This window comes from Chelonoidis abingdonii, chromosome 25 (genome assembly GCF_003597395.2).
Source record: "Chelonoidis abingdonii isolate Lonesome George chromosome 25, CheloAbing_2.0, whole genome shotgun sequence".
NCBI classification, from domain to species: domain Eukaryota; kingdom Metazoa; phylum Chordata; order Testudines; family Testudinidae; genus Chelonoidis; species Chelonoidis abingdonii.
The window spans coordinates 12,676,361-12,701,163 of record NC_133793.1 but is presented as its reverse complement, the minus strand read 5'-3'; the positions used below and the strand labels follow the sequence as shown (position 1 = coordinate 12,701,163).

Genomic DNA, 24,803 nt, shown 5'->3' with positions numbered 1-24,803 from the left:
GTGGGTAGCTATCCCACGGTTCCCGCAGTCTCCGCTGCCCATTGGAATTCTGGGTTAAGCTCCCAATGTCTGATGGGGCAAAAACAGTGTCGCCGGTGGTTTTGGGTACAAGTCATCAGTCGCCCCTCCCTCCGTGATGCAATGGCAGACAATCATTTGCTCCCCCAACAGATGCTTCATCATGTCCATTTGTTCCCCCATTAGCCTCAGCATCGTGTCCGCCCTCTGCTCTTCGCGCTCACTGAATGCCTCCATGCATTAAGCTGTGCCCTATCAGTGCAGGAGGACTGTATGAGCTCGGCAATCATGTCAGCACGAGTGCTTTTTTTCACCTTCTAATCTGCGATAACCTCAGGGACGGAGATGATGGGGGAGTGTAAAATGTTTCTACGATTTTGGGGGGACTGCATGGTCACCTGTGCTGCTGAGTTTGCCACACTGACCAAACAGGAAATGAAATTCAAAAGTTCCCGGGGCTTCTCCTTTGTACCTGGCTAGTGCATTGGAGTTCAAAGTGCTGTCCAGGGCAGTCACAATGGAGCACTCTGGGATAACTCCCAGAGGCTGATACCATCGATTTGCATCTACACTATCCCAAATTCGACCCAGCAAGGTCAATTTTAGTGGTACTCCCCTTGTCGGGGAGGAGTACAGAAGTTGATTTTTAAGAGCCCTTTAGGTCGATGGAACGGGGTTGGTTGTGCGGACGCAGTCATTTTTAAATCGACCTAACGCAGCTAAATTTCACCTAACCCCGGCGTGTAGACCAGAGCTAAAAGATCTGCTCTCATTCAAACAGGAATCAACTCAGGGAAACTGTCACCTGTGTTGTAAAGATCAGACTAGATGGCCACCATGATTCCTTCTGGCCTTAAAATCCATGAGCATCGCTATCACCCTATGCATTGCAAATATAAAATCTACCTCATAACAGTAGCTCCTTTTTAAAACTAAAAAACCCTGCAAGGCTGGTCGCTATTACCAGGAATTTACATCTTATCTGTGCACTTCATGGTGAGAAGCACCCTCTTCTCCCATGGTAGGAGTAATAGAAGTGCGTCGTTAGAGCACCAGCTGCTCGTTTGGAATGATCTTTAGGGGGGACAGGCACAGCAGGCTTAGCTCCCTAGACCACGACTAAAATACAAGTGCCAGTTTCTATGCTCTAGTGACACTCTTGAATCAAATTATCAGTGTGCTTATTAAATACAAGACACAGGATTGGATTTGAACATGTACTTTAAACAGCGGAATAGGGAATTACAAAACTCCAAATGCCTAGAACTACACAGCAGTCCATGGGGGAAACTTGACCGGACTGTCAACACCTTTCAGCTTACCCACAGAGGAATGGTCCATGTTTCTCTAGTACGAGCTTCTCTCTGACCTTCCTCTCTCAAATGAAAGGAGCTTAATGGCTTTTATTCATGCCAAACCGTGCTGTATCCGACTGAGGTGGCTAAATGGGATTTAGGACTCTTCAGTGCTTGTGATGCACAGTCGCACAGTTACTCCTCTGAAAGCATTGTACGTTTCTTCTTTCTAGCCTGGCTACTTGAACTCACTGCAGCCCCTATAAATACCGCTCAGATGAAATGCTCAGGTTTGGAGGTCTAGGAAGTAAACTACCTTGATCCTGAATCTCTCAAGAATGTCAGTAGCTGTCCAAAGTGGGATCACTGGAGTCAGGGCAAGCAAAGTGGGTCACAAGTTGTCCACTGAAAATCATGATGAAGAGGCCACTGCCTGGAAGAAATAGGGAAAAGTGTATTTGTAATGCAGTGCCAATATCTGATACTGCATCCCCCTCCATCACTAGCTTACAAACGAAACTCCCAGGGCTAGAGGCCAGGTGGTGTGCTTCAGTAGTTTTAAAAATCACTTGTGGTTGGCTCAAAGCTGTTGCTTCTAGACTAGTCAAAGCATCTCAGTTTTGTTATAGTGGTAGGGATGGCACCTTTACCTGGGCCCCTTCCCAGCTGAGAAGAGGAAATAAAGGGGGCCCACCTGAAAATGAACTGAATGCTTACCGAGTGCTAGCCACCAGTGCCACACCAAAGGGAATTGCTCCATCACTGTAAACGACAGATCAGACATGTCAGTGCTAACAGCCTCTTTCTCCGGAGATTAAAACCATCAATGATCTGATAAAACAGTGCTGACTAGTGATTACAGCTAGGGCCTAAAGAATCAGGACTCCTGGGTTCTATTTCTGGTTCTACCACTAATTTTCTCTATGTGTGATGTGGTGTTGGTTGGGGTCTGTTTTTTGTGGTTTGGGGGTTTGTTTTTGTTTTTTGCAGGGGCACAAGTCACTTAAACGTCGTCATGTTTTTACCCATCCCTAAATGCCTAATTGGATTTCTCAGGGTGAGTAGTGGGGAAAGTTGCGTGGCTCAGTGTGAAAGATGTTGAGAGTCATAGACAAGAAGGGGGCAGTATTCCTGCTGAAGGGTGTAGTCATGTGTTTTAAAGGGCATGCTTAAGACAGCATTACCAATCCCAAGCATTCAAACATTACGGCAGGCTCCTCCCCAAAAACTCAAAAGTCTTTAAACTAGTCTGGGTTTTATTATGTGCTTTCTAGTTCAGAGCCTCTAGGGGTCACATTTTCAAGCTTCTCTTCACAATCAGAAGGGCTAGACTTTTGTATCTGATGAAGTGGGTATTCACCCACGAAAGCTCATGCTCCAAAACATCTGTTAGTCTATAAGGTGCCACAGGATTCTTTGCTACTTTTACAGACTTTTGTGTGTGTCTATGAAAGCTGAAGCTATCTCAAACACCTTGCTCCAGGAGCTGGAGCTTTAAGAAAAACACCACATATAGTGAGATTTACGTACACACAAAAGCCACAAGAGTTGGCACTGCTTTTAAGATTAAAATCAGATTTTAAAGACACTTAATTTTCAACATCTTCAATATAAAAATGGGGGGGAAAATGCCCTGTTTGAGTGAATCTAACTCATCCTAAACAATGAAACTAGAGTGAACCAGTCAGTTTCACTTCCTTGTGCTTTCAGAGTCTTGGTACTGTTGTGTTTGAGGTAATAATGGTTCAGGGGACTGTATGCATGGGATTTTTTTAATTGGCTTCCTAAAAATATTTAATATTAATTTCTGTTAATTAAATTTGAAACAATCTGTTCTGCACCTAAAACTGATGGCATGCGTCCCTTTCTGAGATATTTGGACTTTGATTCCTACAAACAGAGAGATCTTTCTTTATACTTCTAAGTTCATGAATAATAAGAGGTCTTGAGGTTAAAATGCAGGGATGCAATCTTGGACCCACTGGAAGTACACCTCTACCTCAATATAACGCTGTCCTCGGGAGCCAAAAAATCTTACCACATTATAGGTGAAACCGCGTTACAGCGAACTTGCTTTGATCCACCGGAGTGCGCAGCCCCGCCCCCATAGAGCACTGCTTTACCACCTCATATCTGAATTCATGTTATACTGGGTCACGTTATATCGGGGTAGCGGTGTATATGGGAGTTCTACCAGGACTTCACTCCAGGACCCGAAGACAGCAGCAGGTAACATCACCTAGCTCTGATTACACTAGTCTACAATTTTTGCGAAGTCGTCTGCTTCAGAGATAAAATGTGGTATTTATTATGTATTTTGATGTGCTGAATTCAAATATGACAATTAACTGATTGGCTACTGTTTCTAAGATATTTAAGTTTTTACATTTTATGTCTATGTATATTGTGTAGATAGTAGAGTTTTAATCAAATTGTAAACCTAGGTCTTTTCATGTGTTTATGGTTGCTTTACATGATAATATTTCACCTGTCCTGTGTATGTAACACTTTAAAAATCAAAAGGGTTATATAAAATAAAATTTATTATGAAACAAAGGCAAAAAAAACTATTATGTACATAGTTTAGTCTATTCAGTGTCTACTCGGCGCTTCTTGGCTTGTCTCTTGTATTCATTAAATGGAGCATCTCTTGTCACTGTCCAGCAATAGTTGCAAGCATTGATGGAACTCCATTTGCCCTGATAGCGTTTCTCCATTGTTGCAATGTCCTGGTGAAATCACTCGCCGTGCTCGTCGCTCACTGCTCCGCAGTTTCGGTGGAAAAAAAATCTAGATGAGAGTGCAAAAAATGTATCTTTAGTGACATGTTGCAACCAAGGCTTTTTGTATGCCTTGAGGAGGTTTCCACCACAACCTGTAGTTGTCTGCCTTGTTGTTTCCGAGAAAATTTATTGCCACTAACTGGAAGGCTTTCCATGCCGTCTTTTCCTTGCCACGCAGTGCATGGTCAAATGCATCATCTCGAAGAAGTTCACGAATCTGAGGACCAACAAAGACACCTTCCTTTATCTTAGCTTCACTTAACCTTGGAAATTTTTCCACGGAGGTACTTGAAAGCTGCTTGTGTTTTGTCAATGGCTTGACAAAGTTCTTCATCAGACCCAGCTTGATGTGTAAGGGGTGGAACAAAATCTTCCTTGATTCAACAAGTGGTGGATGCTGAACACTTTTTCTCCAGGCTCAATGACTGTCGAGTGGCCAATCTTTCTTGATGTAGTGGGAATCTCTTGCACGACTATGCCCCATTCGCAGAGAAAACAGCAGTACTTTGTGTATCCAGTCTGCAGACCAAGCAAGAGAGCAACAACCTTCAAATCGCCACAAAGCTGCCACTGATGTTGGTCATAGTTTATGCACCTCAAAAGTTGTTTCATGTTGTCATAGGTTTCCTTCATATGGACTGCAATGACCAACTGGAATTGATGGCAAAACATTGCCATTATGCAGCAAAACAGCTTTAAGACTCGTCTTCGATGAATCAATGAACAGTCTCCACTCATCTGGATCGTGAACGATGTTTGAGGGCTGCCATCACACCATCGATGTTGTTGCAGCTACAAGATCACCTTCCATGAAGAAGAATGGGACAAGATCCTTTTGACGGTCACGGAACATGGAAACCCTAACATCACCTGCCAGGAGATTCCACTGCTGTAGTCTGGAGCCCAACAGCTAGACTAGAGCCAATCAACAATTTTAAGTATCGTTTTCGTTCTCAGTGACCCAGAATTAGTAAAGTTTGACTACATTTATTTCAGAAGCATTTTGGCTGTAGAGCAGTGTTATAGCACTTTTTCATCAGTAGCTTTCAAAGCACTTTACAGTCTTTTAATGCATAGATCTTCACAGCATCCTTGTGATGTAGTGTTAGCCCCATTTTTCAGATGGGGAACATGGGCCAGAGCCACAAAGGGACTTAGGCATTGCAATGCTGAGCATCACAACACTTAACTTTCAGGTGCCTGGAAAATCACAGGAACAAAATGAGGGCCAAGTGCTGAGTTAGCTGCCTAGGTTTCTTGTTAAGTGAATGCGGGGAGAGAGGCACTGTACAATGAGATTCACAGTAGGCGGGGAGCGGTCTACAGTAGCCAATGGGAGGTCATAACAAGAAGGTTGTGTCCTCAGCCTTGCCCTCTAATGGATTTAGGCACCTAGCTTTGCTTGCAGGAGCTCCTTGCCTCAGTCATTTCTTGTGGGAATGAGTTAAGCACCTGCAACACTCCACACAAAATGCAGGGAGGAAGAGGAGCCAGTGGCTAGAGCACTCAGCTGGGGGACTCCGGTTCAGTTCCCCTGATGGGGAGGAAGGATTTAAACAGGGGTCTCCATGCAGGAGAGTGCTCCAACTGCTGAACTATGGGATATTCTGATGTGAAGGGCTCCCTCCATCTCTACTCTGGAAGCCGTTCCCCTTTTAGAGACAGTTAGTCACTGGAGTAGACAGACCAGCCTGAGTCCTACTCCCACATGGGTGTCCCAACTCCTAGACTATAGAATCATTCTTACTCCCTCTCTCTGGCTCAATGACTCTTGAGGCATTTATCCAAAGCACACCACCGTCAATGGGAAAGACTGAGGGAGTCTCACCTTGGAGTGTCCTGTAGTTCAGTAGTTAGAGCACGCTCCTGAGGTAGGAGACATCTGTTTGAGTCCTGTGTCCCCATCAGACAGGGGAGGGAATTGAACCTGGGTCTCCCACATCCTGCATGAGTGCCCTAACCACTGGGCTAAAAGTGATAAGATGGGCAGTAGCACTTCCTCCTCCTCCAACCAGATTTTGAATGGGACCTGATCCAGTAGGAAGCCTCTGAGCAGCACATCTGCTGGACCAGGCCCCATGGGTGAGATATAGATGCTCCTCTACCTCTCTTCTACCAGGATTTAAGCATCTTTGAGGATCTGGGCCACAGAGACTAAATGAGTTTAGTAGGGAGTAGGGAACTGAACTGCAGTTTTATAAGTCCTAGGCTCAGACTCTAGACTTGCTACAGACTTTTTGTGGGACGTGTCACTTCCCCTTGCTTTGACAGTTTTCCCAAATGTTTATAAAAAAGGAACTACTGTTAGCTCCAGCACCGGAGTTTGGAGGTTTAACTCATGAATGGGTTTTGAGATCCCCCAGGGAAGGTGCAAGAGAAAGGCATGTCCGTGCTTTATGCTCTCTTTTTAGTAAGGTTGGTTACTTTGATTTTCTGAATGCTGGTTTTCTAGAAGGGGGAAAAGCCACTTAAACACCTCACTTAGATTCTGAATAGCAAGTTACATTAAATGGAATTAAAACACCCTGTGTTAAGAGTGTTAAAGGCTGCGCAGAGATGGGTTGTGTCTAAAAATGCATGTATGGAAAAGCCCAGAGAAGGGCAGGGGAGGTAGGCTAGACATGTGTCAGTGGGAGGAGTAAAAGGAGATGTGACCGAGGGATTTGAAATAATGAATGGGACACAGAAGGGCAGTCAGGCTGCTTTCTATCCCCTCTGTTACCAAAGGGCACTCCCAAGCTAAAGGCAGTAAAACAAGGGATATATTAAATGCCCATCCAAATTTAAAATGGCTAATTGCTAAGATGCAATGTGGCGCAAGCCAAAGCCTACTGCAGTCCATGGAAAGACTCCCATTGATGTCCATAGGCTTTGGATCAGGTCCTATACGCAGGGTGCTGCTGTTGTGACAAGCAGCTTAGTGCAGTTCAAAAAGATCGGCCTTGTCTATGAATGAGTCTAGCATCACAGTACCAGGAGCTGGGACAGGAATTACAGATGCTCATGAATGCAATGTTGTTGGAGCCGTGCTAGTCCCAGGATCTTAGAGAAATGAGATAAGATCATATGTTTTATTGGACCCCCTTCTGTTGGTGAGAGAGACCAACTTTTGAGCTATGGGTATTACCTCGCCCACCTTGTTTCTCTCAGATCCTCGTGAAAGCGGAAGTCCTCTAGAGTTTAGTATTGCACGACTGGTCAGGTGCAGTCTGTACAGCTGAATGCATAGGGGCGAGAGGGGCTCGTTACTTTCCTCTGGAACATCCACTATTGGCTGCAACAGGATGCTGGAGTGAATAGGCTATTGTTCTGTTCTGCTACAGCTGATCCTAGGCCATCTATCTCTTTGCTAGTCTATCCATCTGTTCATATATCTGTTCCTCATTCCTTCCCTCATGTGTTTCTTCACTCATCCGTCATCCATTAATTTGCCTTCCCTACTCTCTCTGTCCATCCATCTCAATCCCGGAGCACTAAAGTTCCTCTCTGACAGACAGGGAGCTGTGCGGTTGCAGCTGCAGTCACTCATGTCAAGGCTTGAACATATAAATCATGCCATCTCAGAGATCAATGCAATGGACCTAATAGGCAGGCAGAATAAATGTGGATCAGAAGTTGCATGGCCTTCCCATGCATAAATGGGAGCTGTTTTTCACCTGGTAGAAGGGCTTTGTTTGTGAGTAAGCAATTAGTCTCTCTGTAAAAACAGAACCAGGAAGCTAATGGAGGGGGGTGGCAGGCTCTCAGCCCCTTTGTTGAGGAATGATGGGGCCGTTTCCACTCCATTAGCACCAGTGGGACGCAGATGGTGGCGTATGCCTCGCTGAACTTGTGCTGCAAGACAGATGAAGCCCTCTTCACCTATGTTCATCGTAGCCACTACGGGTAGGAAGGAAGAGGCTGTTCCACATGGCGCAGGAGTTAATGAGACAGAACAAACACACAGCCCAGGACGGGGGAGAGGAGGGAATGGAAGTGACAAACCCATTTGGAAGCCATTTCAGTAGCACTGGTTTTTGTAATGTTCATATTTTCTTTGAAGCTGTTTTCAATTTTTGGTCTCGCTGGATCATTAGTCTTTTAAATATTATTATGTTCAGTTGTAGTGGGGCGTAGCATGGGGACGGAGAAAGGAATAGAAAGGGAGTTTGCATCAGTGCATTCTGATCTGCCCCCTGCCACTGACTCTTCAGAGCTCTGAGGTTCCATCCACAGACCCTACAGAGCCCCAAGGTTCCATCCCCCAACTGCCAGGGACCCTATGGAACCCCAAGGTTCCATCCCCCAACTGCCATGGGCCATCTGAGCCCCAAGGTTCCATCCTCCAACTGCCAGAGACCCTATAGGGCCCCAAACGTCCATCCTCCAACTGCCTCGGCGCCTACAGAGCCCCAAAGGTTCCATCCTCCAAATGCCTCGGACCCTACAGAGCCCCAAGGTTCCATCCTTCAACTGCCATGGATCCTACAGAGCCCCAAGGTTCCATCCTCCAATTGCCAGGGACCCTATGTAGCCCCAAGATTCCATCTCTCAACTGCCAGGGACCCTACAGGGCCCCAAGGTTCCATCCCCCAACTGCCAGGGACCCTACAGAGCCCCAAGGTTCTATCCCCCAACTGCCAGGGACCCTACAGAGCCCCAAGGTTCTATCCCCCAACTGCCAGGGACCCTACAGAGACCCAAGGTTCTATCCCCCAACTGCCAGAGACCCTACAGAGACCCAAGATTCCATCCTCCAACTGCCAGGGACCCTACGGAGCCCCAGGGTTCCATCCTCGAACTGCCTCAGACCCTACAGGGCCCCCAGGTTCCATCCCCCAACTGCCAGGGACCCTCTGATCCCCAAGGTTCCATCCTCCAACTGCCAGAGACTCTATAGGGCCCCAAGGTTCCATCCCTCAACTGCCACGGACCCTACAGAGCCCCAAGGTTCCATCCCTCAACTGCCAGGGACCCTACAGAGCCCCAAGGTTCTATCCCCCAACTGTCAGGGACCCTACAGAGCCCCAAGGTTCTATCCCCCAACTGCCAGAGACCCTACGGAGCCCCAGGGTTCCATTCTCGAGCTGCCTCGGACCCTACAGTGCCCCAAGGTTCCGTCCCCCAACTGCCAGGGACCCTACGGAGCCTCAAGGTTCCATCCCCCAACTGCCAGGGACCCTACAGAACCCCAAGGTTCCATCCCCCAACTGCCATGGGGCTTCTGAGCCCCAAGGTTCCATCCTCCAACTGCCAGAGACTCTATAGGGCCCCAAGGTTCCATCCCTCAACTGCCACGGATCTTACAGAGCCCCAAGGTTCCATCTCTCAACTGCCAGGGACCCTTCGGAGCCCCAGGGTTCCATCCCCCAACTGCTGGGGACCTTTCGGAGCCCCAGGCTTCCATTCCCTATGTAGCCCCAAGGTTCCATCCCTCAACTGCCAGGGATCCTATGGAGCCCCAGGGTTCCATCCTCCAACTGCCAAGGACCTTACGGAGCCCCAAGGTTCTATCCCCCAACTGCCAGGGACCCTGTAGGGCCCCAAGATTCCATCTTCTAACTGCCAGGGACCCTATAGGGCCCCAAGGTTCCATCCTCCAACTGCTAGGGATCCTACGGAGCCCCAAGGTTCCATTCTCCAACTGCCAGGGACCCTATGGAGCCCCAAGATTCCATCTTCCAACTGCCAGGGACCCTACAGAGCCCCAAGGTTCCATCCCTCAACTGCTGGGGACCCTTCGGAGCCTCAGGGTTCCATCCCTCAACTGCCACAGACCCTACAGAGCCCCAAGGTTCCATCCCTCAACTGCTGGGGACCCTTTGAAGCCCCGAGGTTCCATCCCCTTCGGAGCCCCAAGGTTCCATCCCTCAACTGCCACGGACCCTTCAGAGCTCCAAGGTTCCATCCTCCAACTGCCAGGGACCCTACGGAGCCCCAAGGTTCCATCCCTTAACTGCCAGGGACCCTACGGAGCCCCAAGGTTCCATCTACCAGCCCCACCAACTGCCACAGAACCTTCAGGGATCTCAGTATTCCACCTGAGAGCCCCTTTTGCTGTGTCCAACTACCACAGAGCAACCAGGGTCTCCACAACCCACCTGAAGCCCCTATATGACCTCCAGCTGCTATAGGCAGATTTCTGAACAGTGACTGGCCCCAGTTTACTCCTACCAGAGAGCAGGTCAAGCCACAGACTTCAGATCTTGGTTTTGAACAAATAACAAAAGGAGGGTGGGGAGGCAAGGGCAGGGAAGAGGAGAAAGGAAAGGAAGAAATCAGAGGAAGTAAGTTTAATACACAGCACTGAAAGGAAGGCAGCTTTTAAAAGAGCAAGAGAAAAGTGTGTGGGTGACTTGGCAATGGCACATGAGCATTTTGCAAAAGTCACGGTCCAGTTAACTATCAAAGTTGCTGCATCACCAGGGCAAGTTTCAGGTCCAGTTATAGGGAAACTGTGAAATTCCTGCTGGATTCATTCTTAAAACCATACTAGGACATGGAGCTATTCGGAAACATGCACCTGCCACTGAACAGCTGCCATTGCTAAGGTGGAAAACAGCAGTGGTGTAAAAACACACAGCACTATAATACTATAGCTAAGGACAGGAAGGAAAAAAACCCACTTCCAGTTGAAACTGTATTGGGAATTGAAGTATACAGTAGAATTCATTTAGCTAAATCACTTTAACTGGAACAACCCACCCCTTACAAGAAGTGCCTTGGGACGTAGTGGTCAGGACCTCAGTTTTCTCTCTCATGCAAAAGACGGCAGTTCTAGAAGCACTCTTCCCCCCAGTATAGCATGACACTGGTATGCTGGCTTGATATTGACTCAGAGGGAAAAGTGCTACCAATGGAATCATCAGCATCACTTTTTCTAACACCTGGGTATGCCTTGGAGGTCTCCCATCCAAGCACTGGGACAGCTTGAATCTGCTTAGCTTGGGAGGAAGACTGGTAAGACCTTAGCCCGAGCTTGTATGGGTGCAAAATGAAGAGACTTCTTTTTTCTCCAGGTTATTCAACACATTTTCAAACATTATATCATGTATGGAATCCACCAGGCTCAAACTCACCTACAGACGTCAGTGCCACATGGACGAATGTGACAGTGATGGCGTAGTCCCAGACCCATCGCTTCAGCAGAGCAGCAAAGAGAAGGCCACTGGTGAAGCAGGTCAGCTCCATGGACAGCAAATTCACTAGAGAAATGAGAAGGGAAAACAACCCTTATTCTGGAGTAAAGGCAAATGGCATCTCACAACAGGGAACCCTGGAGGTACAGAGTGCTTGCCCATGGGGTGCAAAGGAAAAACCTCAAAATTATCCTGGAGTTAATGTTCTGACACAGTTTATTGGAATACAGATTCTGCTGATTCCAATGGGAGGTACTACCAGGGGATGTACACAAAGTCCATTCCCATAAGGCAAAGAAATACGGTGCTGTCTCCTCGCAATAGCTAGGGACCACTTCACTGGTTTCCCAGTGGCTGTGCTCAGAGTCCATCCCTCCAACCTCACACATCCTGGTCTCTCCCAGTCAGATGTTAACACACTTTTGGCCTTGAAGGATCCCTGTGGTTTTATCCATTCCAAAGTGGCTTCATTGCCCTGCACCACTTACCCAGATATTTGGGATTTGAGTGAGATGGTTCTGTGTTAAATTCAAAGGGGATAAGTCCATCAAATGTGTCCAGCCTGGAAGGGAAAAAAAAAAAAAGAGAGAGAGAGAGAGAGAAGACTTTAGGAAATTAAAAAATGATCAAGGGCTGTTACATAGATCCCCACTAAAAAGTCAACATTTGCCAAGGGTTACTGCACAGGGAGATCTGAGATACCGCATGCCATTGTTACAGGGCCAACTGCATCTCTGTCCCCTCTGTGGTCTCTCTGAGTGCTCTCCTGCAGGTGGCAGGCTTTGTGCTATTACCCGCTCCTGGAGTGAAATTCCATACAGTGATCCAACAGCCTTCTTAAACCAAAGCATTGTCTGGTTTTCAGTAGGAAGAAAGCATTTAGAGAAAAAGACATTTAAAACAACAGTCTACACACATCTATTGAACCAAAGACTTATCATCCCCTGATGGTATCCTAGGCAGGCCTAAATTCTTCACGCCCCTTTGGGTGCCTGTCTCTCACTCTGGTTCCTCCAAACAACTCCTCTCTCTTGAAAGAGTGTTCCTTCTTCACTCTCCCAGAGGTCTTTTGTTCTTCTGCATTCCCAGGTCTTTTCCAGCCTTGGCATTGCCTCAACAACTCTCAAGAGTTTGCTTAGAAGTGGCTTATCTCCTGCCATTCTTTCCCTTCCTGCTTGTTTCCCCCTATTAAACTAAGCCAATGTATTCATGGAGTAAACATGCCAATAACCAGGTCAGCATACAGTGAGGGATAACTCAGTGGTTGGAGCATTATCCTGCTGAGCCCAGGTTTATGAGTTCAGTCCTTGAGGGGGCCATTTAGGGATCTGGGATAAAAATCTGTCTGGGGGTTGGTCCTGCTTTGAGCAGGGGGTTGGACTTGATGTCCTTTCCAACCCTGGTATTCTATTACAGAGCAGCTTCACAGCCACCCATCCCCGCATTTAGAACAGGATATAAACATGGAGCCTGTGTAGTATTGGCTGACAAGTGTTGATATTTAAATGGCCCCCACTGTGCCATCTGCAAGCTGGTTTCCTAGTCTGTGGGGTAGCCTGTCCAGCTTCCACTGGGCTGGTGTTTGCTGCACACAAACTGCCTCCTCCAGTTCATGCTCGCTGGCCCCTTTTGGTGATACTCTCAGCAGAGAGGCCAATCATTTACGTTGCGATTTTCAAAAGAGACTCAGGAATTAAGAGCCCAGCTTCTACTGAAATTCAGTGGGAGCTGAACCCCACGTCTTCAAAGGTATTTAGGCTCCTAACTCCTGTTGAAATCATTGGGAGTTAGATGCCTAAATATCTTTGTGCATCTGGACCTGCATGCTTGACTCCTTTACATTCCCTTGAAAATCCTAGCCCAACTGTTCTTTGAAGATGTGACTCTCCTGTCAGCCCTTGAGGTGATAGGTGCCTTAGCTACCCAGAGATGGCCTTGCTGGACTAGGGTGAGGCACATTAATGAGAAGCTCACCTTGCCACTGTCTGGATTGTCTTTGTTCTGTGGATAAAGAGAACGCCAGGCTCCAGGGCTGTGCAGCCTGGTATGTTTCATCAACACTAAACTAAACTGAAAATAAAATAAGTGGTCAGCAGTGGGACAAACCACTGAGCAAGGGCCACATGGCTCTGGTTGGGAAAAGAAAAGCAGGATTCCCACACTCTAACCATCACATTTTGGAAGAGTCCAATCAAAGGAAGGCAACACTGTGTTGACCAAATCAGATCCCTTTATTTCACTCGGATGAGCTCAGCAGAAGATCTGCTCTGCTCAGTTCAAAGAGAGCAGCCTCACCTGAAAGCTCCAGAGCAGATGCTTCCAATCATGTAATAGACTGCGTAGAAAGTGACCAGGCACAACAGCAGGTGAACGAGGATGGTCTGTCAATCAGAGCAGAAAAGCACAAGGATCAGCACCTGCAGCAATGAGAGGGACGTTTATTCCCATCTCACCACAGAGAAAGAATCTTCAGCAGAGGGGAGTTTCCTGGGAATTCTGTGCCAGCTGCAAACAAGTGGATCTGGTCCACCTATGAAATAAAAAGCTCTGTTACGTTCATCCACCTGGCTGTCTCAACGATAGGTATTTAAATAAATGTCACAGGGTTTGTGCAAGTGTCACAAGGACTCTGGCTGGGTCATTTGCAGGGACTGAGGCTGGGAGCTCTGCATCTAAAACCACAAGCCTCTGCTGTCTGAGCTAAAGTAACAAGTTTGTATATTTCAAGGCAGTAGCAGACTCACAAGCCTCAAGGGAGACAAAAAGCCACCCTGTGACAGGGTGATTCCACAAGCAATTACTCCTGGCAAGCATGATGCAACTACAAATGGATTGTTAATAATCTTACATTTCTGCACCTCCTAGCAAGGATCCCCAAGGGCTTCACAAATTGGGCCTATCTTCTACCACTGGAATGCAGCCACCTCTGGGTTGGAGGACGACAGCTAGACAGCAACCACACGACTTCGGGAGGGAGCATTTTGGTAGGTACCAGGGAAAAACTCTTCCTCTTCCAGTAATTGCCCTGGGATAGTTTGTGTCCACATGTGACAGACAGGACTTGGTTTTTAACATCTGCTTCAGGAAGACAATGCAGACATACATTTTGCCAATCCACTGAGGTGAAGGGACGTTCCACTGAAAAGGTTCTCAGAAAAGGGCTCACAATGGCTATATTGTGTGCCTTAGAAGGGGCAACAAATCCAGTGCAACCTGAAGGAATGGCTAGTTCCTCCTGTCTCTGCCCATACCATGCGGGATGGGGAGCAGAGCTGTAGAGTCTTTGCACCAGCTGGGACATCCCCCTGCACAGGGGTAGTCTCAGAAGGTAGGTGTATTTCTCTGGCCCCCATCACCACAGCTACTGAGCTTCTCACAATTTTTAATATGTTCCTCTCACAACCCCTTTGTGAGGCAGGGCTGGGCTGTTATCCCCACAATACTGATGGGAGACTGAGGCATGGAGAGGCGAAGTGACATACCCAAAGTCACACAGGAAATCTGTGTCAGAGCAGAGGACAGATCACAGGCTTCCTGAATGCCAGGCCATCCTCTCTCCGTTCTAGCACCTTGCTCAATCTGTTCTTCACTTGACTTGACCCAATATTTTTGTGGGGATGGAAGTGGTGGAGAATGTATCCAGTTGCTACTAAGACAATCCCATCCCAGCAGCCATGCAGAGGGTAATGGGACAAACGCAGGGCCTGAGAGCGCCCAGTTGAGGGCAGGGCCAAAGAGCCAAGAGCAAGTTGCAAAGTGCACTGTTGGATAGTTCAGTATGAATGTTTATTGATCTCGGGTTAGTGCTTCAGAGGGCCTAAGCACCTGTGCCTTGACCAGTTATCGGAAGCATCCAGTCTGGGGAGGAGAAAGACAGGTGGGGGCACATCAGGTGTCTGGCTGGGAAACACATCCAAGGAAGGCTGCTGACACCTGGTTCCTGTAGCTGGGAATTTCACGTGCATAGTCAGTTTCTCTGCCCCTGCCCCCTGTCTCCTTTTGGATCTAGCAGGGTGAAGAAAGGGGTTATCCGGAGCACCATGGAGAGATGATTCCTGCTTCCATCCCAGAATTAGCTCCACTGTGAATTATGCTGCTTGAAACAATTTCACTGGCTGCCTTTTATGTTAATGAAACTTTGCCTTTAACTAACCCACTCCTGCTGCTGGCTGCTCTCCCATCTGCCCCAAGCAGCTCACCAGCAGGGCTGGAAAAGCCTTGGGCTTCAGCACCTTTGGGAGGCCCAGCTTTTGTTTTCTGAAGCAGCAAATTCTCCCACCACTCCGGCTCCCCCCGGTCTTTGGCCTTTACTACTTACAGCAGAATCCAGGTCACATGATCCTGCAATCTGATCAGGCCCAGATGCCGCTGCTGACCCATAAACCCTGCAGCAGCCAACACTGCTGGGCTTTGCTCTGCTCTCCAAAGCAGAGCAGCAGTTCTATGGGCTTTACCTTGATGCCTGGCACTCTGCCGCTGTGGAAGGCCATGCGTAGGGAAGGTTCATAACAGCACAGGCCAGGCTCCAGGACATATAAACTGGGGATCTGTCTTGCTGAGATGCTCTGGGAGAGTTAACCTGGGCTTCTGTGGCAGGGAAAGTGAGACGACGCTGCAACGCCTGCTAGAGGCAAAGATCAGACAGGCAGGGAGAGGAGCCAATGAAGAGAAAGAAGCCAGCCACTGCCCAGGCTGTGCTCAGTCCTGGGATAATTACAGGACATCCGTTTCCAGGGTCTAACACCAGCACCCCAATTCACTGCTAATTCTATTTTTGAGGACACCAGAATCTCCTGGTCCATGTGGAAGAGGATGGATTTGTACCTAATGTATTTCAAGCCCCTTCTTTACTCACTAGTGCAGTGGTCGCTGAGGATACAAAATTCTTGTGGTGACACTGCCAGGTCTCTAGGCATGATGCACCCATTGACTTCACACCGGACTCCCACTGGCTCCAGTGGCAGTGCCACACATGCAGCGCTGGCAGGATCAGGCCCAGTGTTTCTGAGAGGTGTTAGTGTCAGGAAAGTCTGGGGGTGGTCGGGTTATAGACTAGCACATAGAGTGACAGGTCACGGGGCTCCCTGCTGGCTTCACCGAGTCTGGTGTTACTGGATCTCCCAACTGTGATCATTTACACCAGTGTAAAATGGGGTAACCCACCACCAGATAAGGATTGACGCATTTTACATTTAATGGGGTAAATGACTTTACAAGGTGCAGAGCAAGGGAAGTAAGGCAGCCCCTCTAACCCCACTCTGGGAGGTACAAGAACAGGCCGGGGCAGGAAACTTGGCCAAGCGATAAAGGGGAGTGAGCTGCTGGGACTACTGAGCGTGAGGAGACAGCTGGGCACTTTAGCAAAGCGGGGGAACTTTTCTCCTGGATTGGCTGAACTACTGGGCAATCAGAGAAGCCCCGTCCGAGGGGGTTCAGGGTAAATCCAGACTGGGAAGAATGCTGCCCAGGAAGGAGACCCAACAGCTGTGAATTTAAGCCAAATTCAGGCTTCATTTATTTTTTTTGGAGAATGGGATAGTGGTTGATAGTCCAGCATTAGAGGGAGGAGTTGGGGGGCTGGGGCAGTTGGGGCAGCACAGTGTTTTAACAAGGAGCTGCAGCAGAAGGCTCTGTGGCAGAGTCGGTTAGCTCTGGACGGGAGCAGAGGGGAGTGATATAGGTCTGAACAGAGGTGCAAGTGGCTGGCTGAGTTATGTGATGGGGCCAAGATAGCAAGAGCGGTAAGTAGTTTTGGTGCAGATGCATTGGCAGAGCTGCTGAGAGGTGGGACAGGTCTATACTAGCAAAGGGGTTTGCAGGCCTTGATTGAGGCATGGATGTGAGATCCTGCCTGGCCCTGCTGTGTCCTGCTCTCATTGGTGCTGTTAGGTCTTCACTTTGATCATCACTTAATTTGTTCATAGTGCCTCAGAAGAGAAGAAAAAGTGAGACATACAGATAGTTGCAGCCATAGCTTTGTAGCCAGTGAAGCACGCAGGGCTGCCCGGGGGGAGGCAAGTGGGGCAATTTGCACTAGGCCCCGGGCCCTGCAGGGGCCCCCATGAGAATATAGTATTCTATAGTATTGCAACTTTTTCTTATGGAAGGGGCCCCGGAAATTGTTTTGCCCCAGGCCCCCTGAATCCTCTTGGCGGCCCTGGAAGCAGGTAGCCTTAGGACTTAGAAGTGAGGAAGAAAGGATGTGTCTTATTAGCACGTGAACAAGATTTGTTATCAAAATGGACCCATCGGTTTAACAACACTCAGAAAACTGCCACAGTGAGAAAACACATCAGAATGTCAGCCGTGTCAGGGAAAGTTATTGCAAATGATAGCTGGTGCAGCTGGGTCTGATAAGATATTACAGGAAGAGAGTAGAAGTGGCCTATGCTGGCATGGTCTGCTATGGGGAACTGGAGTGAAAAAGCTAAACACCTCCCCAGTATACACAGGTGTTTAGAGTCAATGGGATTTGGGCTCACTTACATCAGGCAGTTTTTGGCCCAATGTGTCTTGTCCACAGAAAAATTAGGGCCAGATCCTCTTCTGGTGTAAATCAGCATAGCTGTATTGACTTTATTTTACTCCATCAACTTCAATGCCCCTCTGCTGACTTACAACGGTTAATGAACCAGCCTTTTATTTTGTAGCCAAACAAATGATAGAAAATGATCAGTGAACTGGGATTTTATTGCAAAATGTGAAGACTCTAGCACGGGTGCTCTCAGAATAGTAACACCATCTACTGCTATCTGTAATCCTGAGAGATCCCAAAGCACTTTACAGACACCACATATTTTACACAGAGATCGTTTCTTCTACTACAGCTACAGTTGGGGGGGAAACGCAGCAGTTGTTTGACCACGCATGTCACGGGGTGCCTGGTCCCTTAAGGGGAGATGGGCTCCAGCCCCACATTGGACAAGACCCACTCACCTCCCCAGGTGGGAAAGTGACTTTGGTCATGTGACCAACTCAGGCCAGACCTAGGGATATATGGTGGAGAGACCTGTGAGGGAAACTAACTCTGCAGCTAGCCAGGGCTTGGAGTACCAGCTAGGATGGATATCTATGAAGCTGTAGCTGGCCTGGGGAAGCAGCTACAGGGAGAAAACTGGCTACTGCAAGGAATCAAAGGTCTGTTTGATTCTAACCCATCTCAAGGAGAGTGAGGCGCTTGAGAAGGCAAGGCTGGCAGGAAGACATTTTATTTTGAACTTAAAGTAAAATCCCCAGCAAGGGAATTTTGGTCATACCTTTTGGATGGTATGGAGCAGAAGGGGAAACTGAACAGAGTGCTGCAGAGGGCGTGCTCAGGACAGGACCAGGCCTTTTACAGTACACAACAATGGTACACCACAGCTGAGGACAGAAAGTGACTAAGACTATTGTATAGCCAAGTGAAATTCCTCCTCTCTGCAGGCACTGCACATATTGGAAGACTTTAGCAGTGTCAGAGCTGGAATTATTACACAGGATCCTGGGTTACAGGTTGGAGCTCTGCCCACTAGGCTATGTGACCACTTTTTGGCTATACGGATTTAGAGGAGATGGGACAGGCCACTCCTTTCTGGTCCAGGACTAAAAGGAAGACAAAATGTAATTTTTTTCTAGAATTAAATTTCTCCTTCCTTTCTCCAAAGCTCATTGCTGGCTTTGGGGCAAAGGCTCCTGAAGACATGCTTTGCACTGGAGAGCTGGGTGGTGTTAGATAATGGTAACATTTCATAACATTAATGCCTCATCACAATGCAATTCCACTTCACATTACGTGATCTCCTCACATAAAGACAATTTCACAGGATTACAAGGGATGAGATGTAATGATCCCATTAAGTTGTCCAAATCAGTAAGTCTTTTACCAAAAAAAAAAAAAAGGCACCTCCAGCTGTACCCAATACATTTCCCACAGCTGTTGGACTCGCCAGTGTGTGTTGTGACAAAATTCCTACTCTACCTTGGTGGGTCCTGCGCTTATTGGCAGATTTGCTCACCTCAGTGATCTTCCCCACAGTCTAGATCAACCTCTGTGTCGATCAGGAGTTGGAAGGTTTGGGGGAAACCTGGGCCCACCCTCTACTTCGGGTTCCAGCCCAGGGCCTGTGGATTGCAGCTATCTATAGTGCCTCTTGTAACAGCTGCATAACAGCTACAACTCCTGGGCTACTTCCCCATGGCCTCCTCCCAAACACCTTCTTATCCTCACACAGGACCTTCCTCCTGGTGTCTGATAATGCTTGTACTCCTTAGTCCTCCTGCAGCACAGCCTCTCACTCTAGCTCTTGTGGCTTCTTCCTCCCCAGCTCCTCCTCACCATGACTGGAGTGAGCTCCTTTTTAAACCCAGGTGCCCTGATTCGCCCTCCTTGATTGGCTGCAGGTGATCTAATCAGCCTGTCTGCCTTAATTGGTTCTAGCAGGTTCCTGATTCTCTAGTGCAGTCCCTGCTCTGGTCACTCAGGGAACAGAAAAACTACTCATCCAGTGACCGGTATATTTGCCCTCTACCAGACTCCTGTATGCTCAACTCTCACTACCTCACCTCGCGTCCCGCCCCGATACCAAATGGCGGGACTCCTGCCCTCTCGAGGGTGAGAAGCCCGGTGGGCCAGCTTGTACTTCTGCCCTGGTCCCGGCGGCCGCTGGGGATGTCAGTTGGCGGCTCCTTCATGGGGCCGTGAGCACGGGTGTGTACTTGGCGCGTTCACCCCTGTCCCCAACACCTGCCCTTTCTGTGGCGAGAAGGAGACCTTGGCGCATGTTTACTTGAGTGCGCCAGGTTGCAGCCCCTGTTCCGGCTTCTCCTGAATATCTTCTTGCATTTCTGGTTGCACTTTTCCCCTCATTTTTGTCTACGCGCACTCCCATCCGTGGCCCACAAAGTCGTGGGATCTCCTTCTCAACTCCTCTTGGCCCTGGCCAATAGCCATCTACAACACCAGGGAGAGGAGGTTGGCTGATGGGATTTCTTGCGACTGTGGGCCTATTTCCGCTCCTCTGTCTGTTCACGCATCCGGCGGAGTTCCTCTGGGCGGTTCCACTGGCTCCTTGAGCTTTGAAGGAGCGTGGCATTGTCCGGGGTTCTCTGCTCGGTGTCCCCATCAGGTTCCCTTAGTTTAGCCCTATGACCTCACTCCTGATCCTGTTTTTTTCATTCATTGTCCCCCGGAATCACTTGGTGTCCCAGACCTGTGGGTCCTCCCCTTAGGCTGGGGGGAGGTCCTTTAGAAGTGGGCGGGCTTCGCCTGCCCACCCCCGCTGGATGCCAATAGGACCAGACTCCTGTACCCCACTGGTCTGGGTCTGTCATAGTATGCTATTGTAACATAAGCTTTTTTCAGCTGGTGTTGGACCCTGTGGTAGCTACCCTACATGGAATCTGGAGGGAGGAGCCCAGATTGTAGGAGGGAACAGTTTGGAGGAAGCACCAGGGTGTCAGTCTGTGTGCACAGCTAGAATGCTGGCTGCAGAGCAGCATCTCTGCAAATGGTTGTCTTAATAAAGAGCCAATTTAGTTTTACAAGCCTGGAGCTCCTTCATGTTATTACCCAGCATGCAGTTACAAAACACCTGCTCCCTCGTTTTCCCTCCTTCTACAGGGAAACAAAACCCCCACAACTGGTGCTTTGGTGTTATTCTCCCATTTTAAAGTCTGGCTTATTAACATAAAAACTAGAAATTCCCAGCCTTTTTCTAAAGGCCCAGAAGTCCATTATGTCATTCCTGGGCTTCCAGGCTTTTTCTTGTGGCTGACATGGAGAGCTTCTTCCACATCCCTCCCTGGTCCTGGGTCCCTTGGAGGTCTCTCTATTCTTTACTCTGGTGCCCAAGCCCACTCCAGAGTACCTCCTTTAAGTCTGTCATACCCCCTGGTTGCCATCTTTAATGCAGCAGACTTCCTCTTTTAGGAAGCACTTCACCCATCCACACACACACCCACAGGCTGTCATCATGTGATGCCTGTGCACATGATCCAACAACTGGGCTAAGCCCAAACCCCTTCCCTACAGGTGACCAGGCATTAGGTAGGCTAAGAGGGGCACGAGGGGGCACTATCCCACAGAAATTTTTGCGCCCTTTGTAGAATGTGTTCCATTTTCCCCAGGTTTCTTAGTCTGAGGCCAGGTCTACACTACAGACTTATATCGGTATAACTGTGTCACTCAGAGGTGTGAAAAATGCGTGAGACAAACTCAGCAGTGGCAGATATGTTATCAAATTGTAAGATTCTATACAATTTTTTTCACAGGCATGAAGTGAGAGTGCTGTACAAGGGCCAGCACTGGAAAGAGTCATAGAAACAAGATAGACTGGTCACCTGAAAACCTTGGTAATCATCCTCAGTAATTTGGAAGAGATTCAGAGTACTCTGTCAAACTGTGTGAATGGATATTAGAAAAAACTATTTTACTAAGAGGGTGGTGAAGCACTAGATGGGTTACCAATGGAGATGGTGGAATCTCCATCCTTAGAGGTTTTTAAGGCCCAGCTTGACAAAGCCCTGGCTGGGATGATTTAGTTGTGGTTGGTCCTGTTTTGAGCAGGGGGTTGGACTAGATGACCTCCCGAGGTCTCTTCCAACCCTGATATTCTATGATTCTATGATATGGTGACCTGTCCATTGAAGCAAGAGGGCTGTTGGAAGTTACAGAATCATCCAAATTCTTGTTGTTATCTGAGGTTATGAGAACGATTTTGAAAGTTTTTTCTCCTGTGAACAATCACCTTCAAAAGGAACTAATGCACCTTGCTAAAAGAGTTGAACTGATAACTGTTGCTTGTGAAGAACTTCAACAGAAGAAAGAGATGTTCAAAGATTTTTCTCAGAGATTTCATCCAAGCACTTGGTTTTGAGATGCATGTGATGAAGCATCAACATTGAGATGTGCCACCAAAACAGCCAAGATTTTGCCCCCAAAATGTCAAGATTCCATAGTCACTGAAGATTTACCAGGATTCCAAAGTGCAAATGAGCATCAGTAGTCCCAGACTTATCATGAATTGATTGCAGAAACCACTGATGAATTGCAAAGGAGATTTTCTGCAAAGAACTCCAAATTATACAAAAGCTTGTCAGCAATCTATTCCACCAACTCTCCAGACTTCTTGAAATTGGAATTAATGCATGCTTTGATTGACTTGTTTGGATTAGATATTGAGAAAGTTGAAGTCGAAATGGCTGGATTTAAATCACTGATAAGAGAAATTGCAAAGAATTTGAAGAAGTTCTAGGTGCTGCCAAAGAGGCTTTCCCATGTATTTTTGAAATGTCTATAGTGGTCTTGTTTGGAGCAACAACTGCAGCTTGTGAAAATTCCTTTTCTTGTTTGAAAAGAATTTTATCACACCGGAGGATGAGCATAATCCATGAAGGGGAGAGAAACCTAATTCTCTGTCATATGGAAGTGATTTGATTTCAAAACTGAATGCAGATGTCTTTGTGGAGGAATTCAGACATCATTATCCAAGAAGACTTCAGCTTTAATTTCCTGAACAGTCTTTACGTTACACAGCACTTTCATGTGTAGAGCTACACTTTTTATATTTCTGAATCTTTGAATTTTTTGAATGCTTGAGTATTTGTTATACTGAACGATCATAAATATGTATTTTATTCTTTCTTATTTAATAAAACTAAAGTTAAAAAAGGCTCCTGAGACTGGATTTTTCACTAAGTTTGTGAACTTCTGAATGCGAGCACAACTGCTCCTCTTGTCATGCAGTCTGCCCCCTTGTCACGCACATGTTGATGTCCAAGCTGCAGGGCTGTGCTGAGCCAAACTCCTCCAACTCCACCCCACTAACAACTATACATAATATCCACCCTCCACATGAGAGAGAAATCCCAGGCCTTGACTATTTCTGGTCATTAAAGATACCTATCACTTTAAGCAAGTGCTGTAATGTTATCCTGGTATTCTGACCAAATTCGAACTGGAAGGTAACTCCATTCTACTCCTCTAAATTCCCCTTGGAATTTCAACAGCATATAGTATATTTCCTTCACTTCCTGCTGTAATCTTCTGTGTAGTGTCACTATGTTCTGCTATAAAGCTGCTATGTTCCACCTCAGAAATAGCTGCATATCATTGGTGGATGCTGTGATTCTTGTATATAGCTGATAAAACACATTGGTCTCTTTTGGGATGAATGGTGCTTGCAAATGAAGATATGTAAAATCACTATTGTTAGTATAACACCTGGAAATCTTTTGCTGTCTGGTTCTGCTCTTCCAGCTTTAGCTTTGCTAAGTGGAGCTGATACACAATATGCAGAATCATCTCTGAATTTATCCTAAGAGGTGATGCGTGTGGTTCTGGCCTAGTTCTGCTTAGCACCCCAGTTCACTTAGCAATGACACAGCAAGGCCTACTGGTTAATTTACTGGCTGGGGTAGACAGGCCAGCACAGACATCTGCGTGACCTTGCTAGATAAGAGAACGCTTGTAGAGGCTGGGAAAGAAAAATGTTTACAGACACTTCTTAAACTAACATGTATTCTTTTTTGTACTAAGCATGAAGTTATCAAGAAGTAACAGTTGTTCTTTGTTTTGTATGCTGGGAACAAATGCTGGAAAGGTACAGTGATGACGCGACGTAAGTAATGACGCAATGGAATAGCTAATACAAAGCAGTTTGAATTTGTGAAGGGGGGGTTGGTTCTGTATGGAGTGAGATGGGCAGTTCTCTGTTGTATGGCATGCTACAATAAAGAACTTGATAGTGGGATTCTTGCTGGTCGTTGCCTGTTTCTTTGCGGTCGGACAACAAAACCTCGAGCCATCTGGGATAAGAGAGATCCCCGACAGAGGATTCTAATTTCTCAGCAAACATATGCAGCAGTCTGCAATATTCCATCATTAGTCCATAGTACAGGACAGGTTATAGCACAACAAAAAGTCAATGCTAAATTGAGGTTGGTCTGAAAAGTGACAGTGAAAATTACATTCTCAGCACCTCACGAGACCCTAAATTGCCAGTTCAACCTGACCCCACTGATCAATCCATCTGATTGATCTTGCGTGACTGTTACCTGAAATGAGTTTGGAGGTTCTCCGTGTCATGGACGAAAAAAATCATAGAAATCTGCACAACTGGCAATAAACTGACAAACTCAGCGATCTGACCAGATAGATCCAGGACTGCATTGGCCTTAGAGACTGAGGGCTAGATCTACAAAGGGATTTAGGTACCTAACTGCCAATTTAGGCACCTTAGTCCAAATGTAGATCCTCAAAACTCAGCAGTCACTTAGCCTTGAGGCCCCTAGGAACTTACATTTCTGTCCCCAACTGAGTAAGTCAGGAGGTAAAAATAAGAGCTCTTTAAACACAGTATTAAGATGTACATAGACAAGAACAAAATATTCATATTATTTTACTTGACAATAAAACACAGCAGGCTTTAGAGAACTTGTTACTTTTACAAAATGTTACAGAACATTTACTCTTACACCATGTACCAACATAATGCGTAATTAATACTACACTTGTCAAATGAACAAAGTGCATTGGGTGATTCAGACACCCTTTTTTTTTTTTTATTGTAGCATCCACTAAACTGAAATATTCACAAAAGTCCCTTCTAGTC

At 47.1% G+C, this 24,803-nt stretch overlaps 1 protein-coding gene across 2 annotated transcripts; it reads right to left on the bottom strand.

Annotated features, from left to right (window-relative positions):
- Window positions 1–1,239: 1,239 nt before the first annotated feature.
- On the bottom strand, window positions 1,240–17,218 carry LOC116837928 (putative transmembrane protein 244). Of its 2 annotated transcripts, none has more exons than XM_032802838.2 (6): window positions 15,669–17,218; window positions 13,510–13,744; window positions 11,703–11,776; window positions 11,155–11,280; window positions 2,031–2,075; window positions 1,240–1,746 (listed from the first exon to the last, which is right to left on the bottom strand). In XM_032802838.2, exons 2-6 carry the CDS (start codon window positions 13,539–13,541, stop codon window positions 1,655–1,657), a joined length of 369 nt encoding a protein of 122 aa, XP_032658729.1. In that variant the 5' UTR covers window positions 13,542–13,744; window positions 15,669–17,218; the 3' UTR covers window positions 1,240–1,654. The 2 variants fall into 2 exon arrangements, with proteins under 2 accessions (XP_032658729.1, XP_032658728.1); XM_032802837.2 differs by having other exon boundaries at window positions 13,510–13,595.
- Between the last annotated feature and the right edge of the window lie 7,585 nt (window positions 17,219–24,803).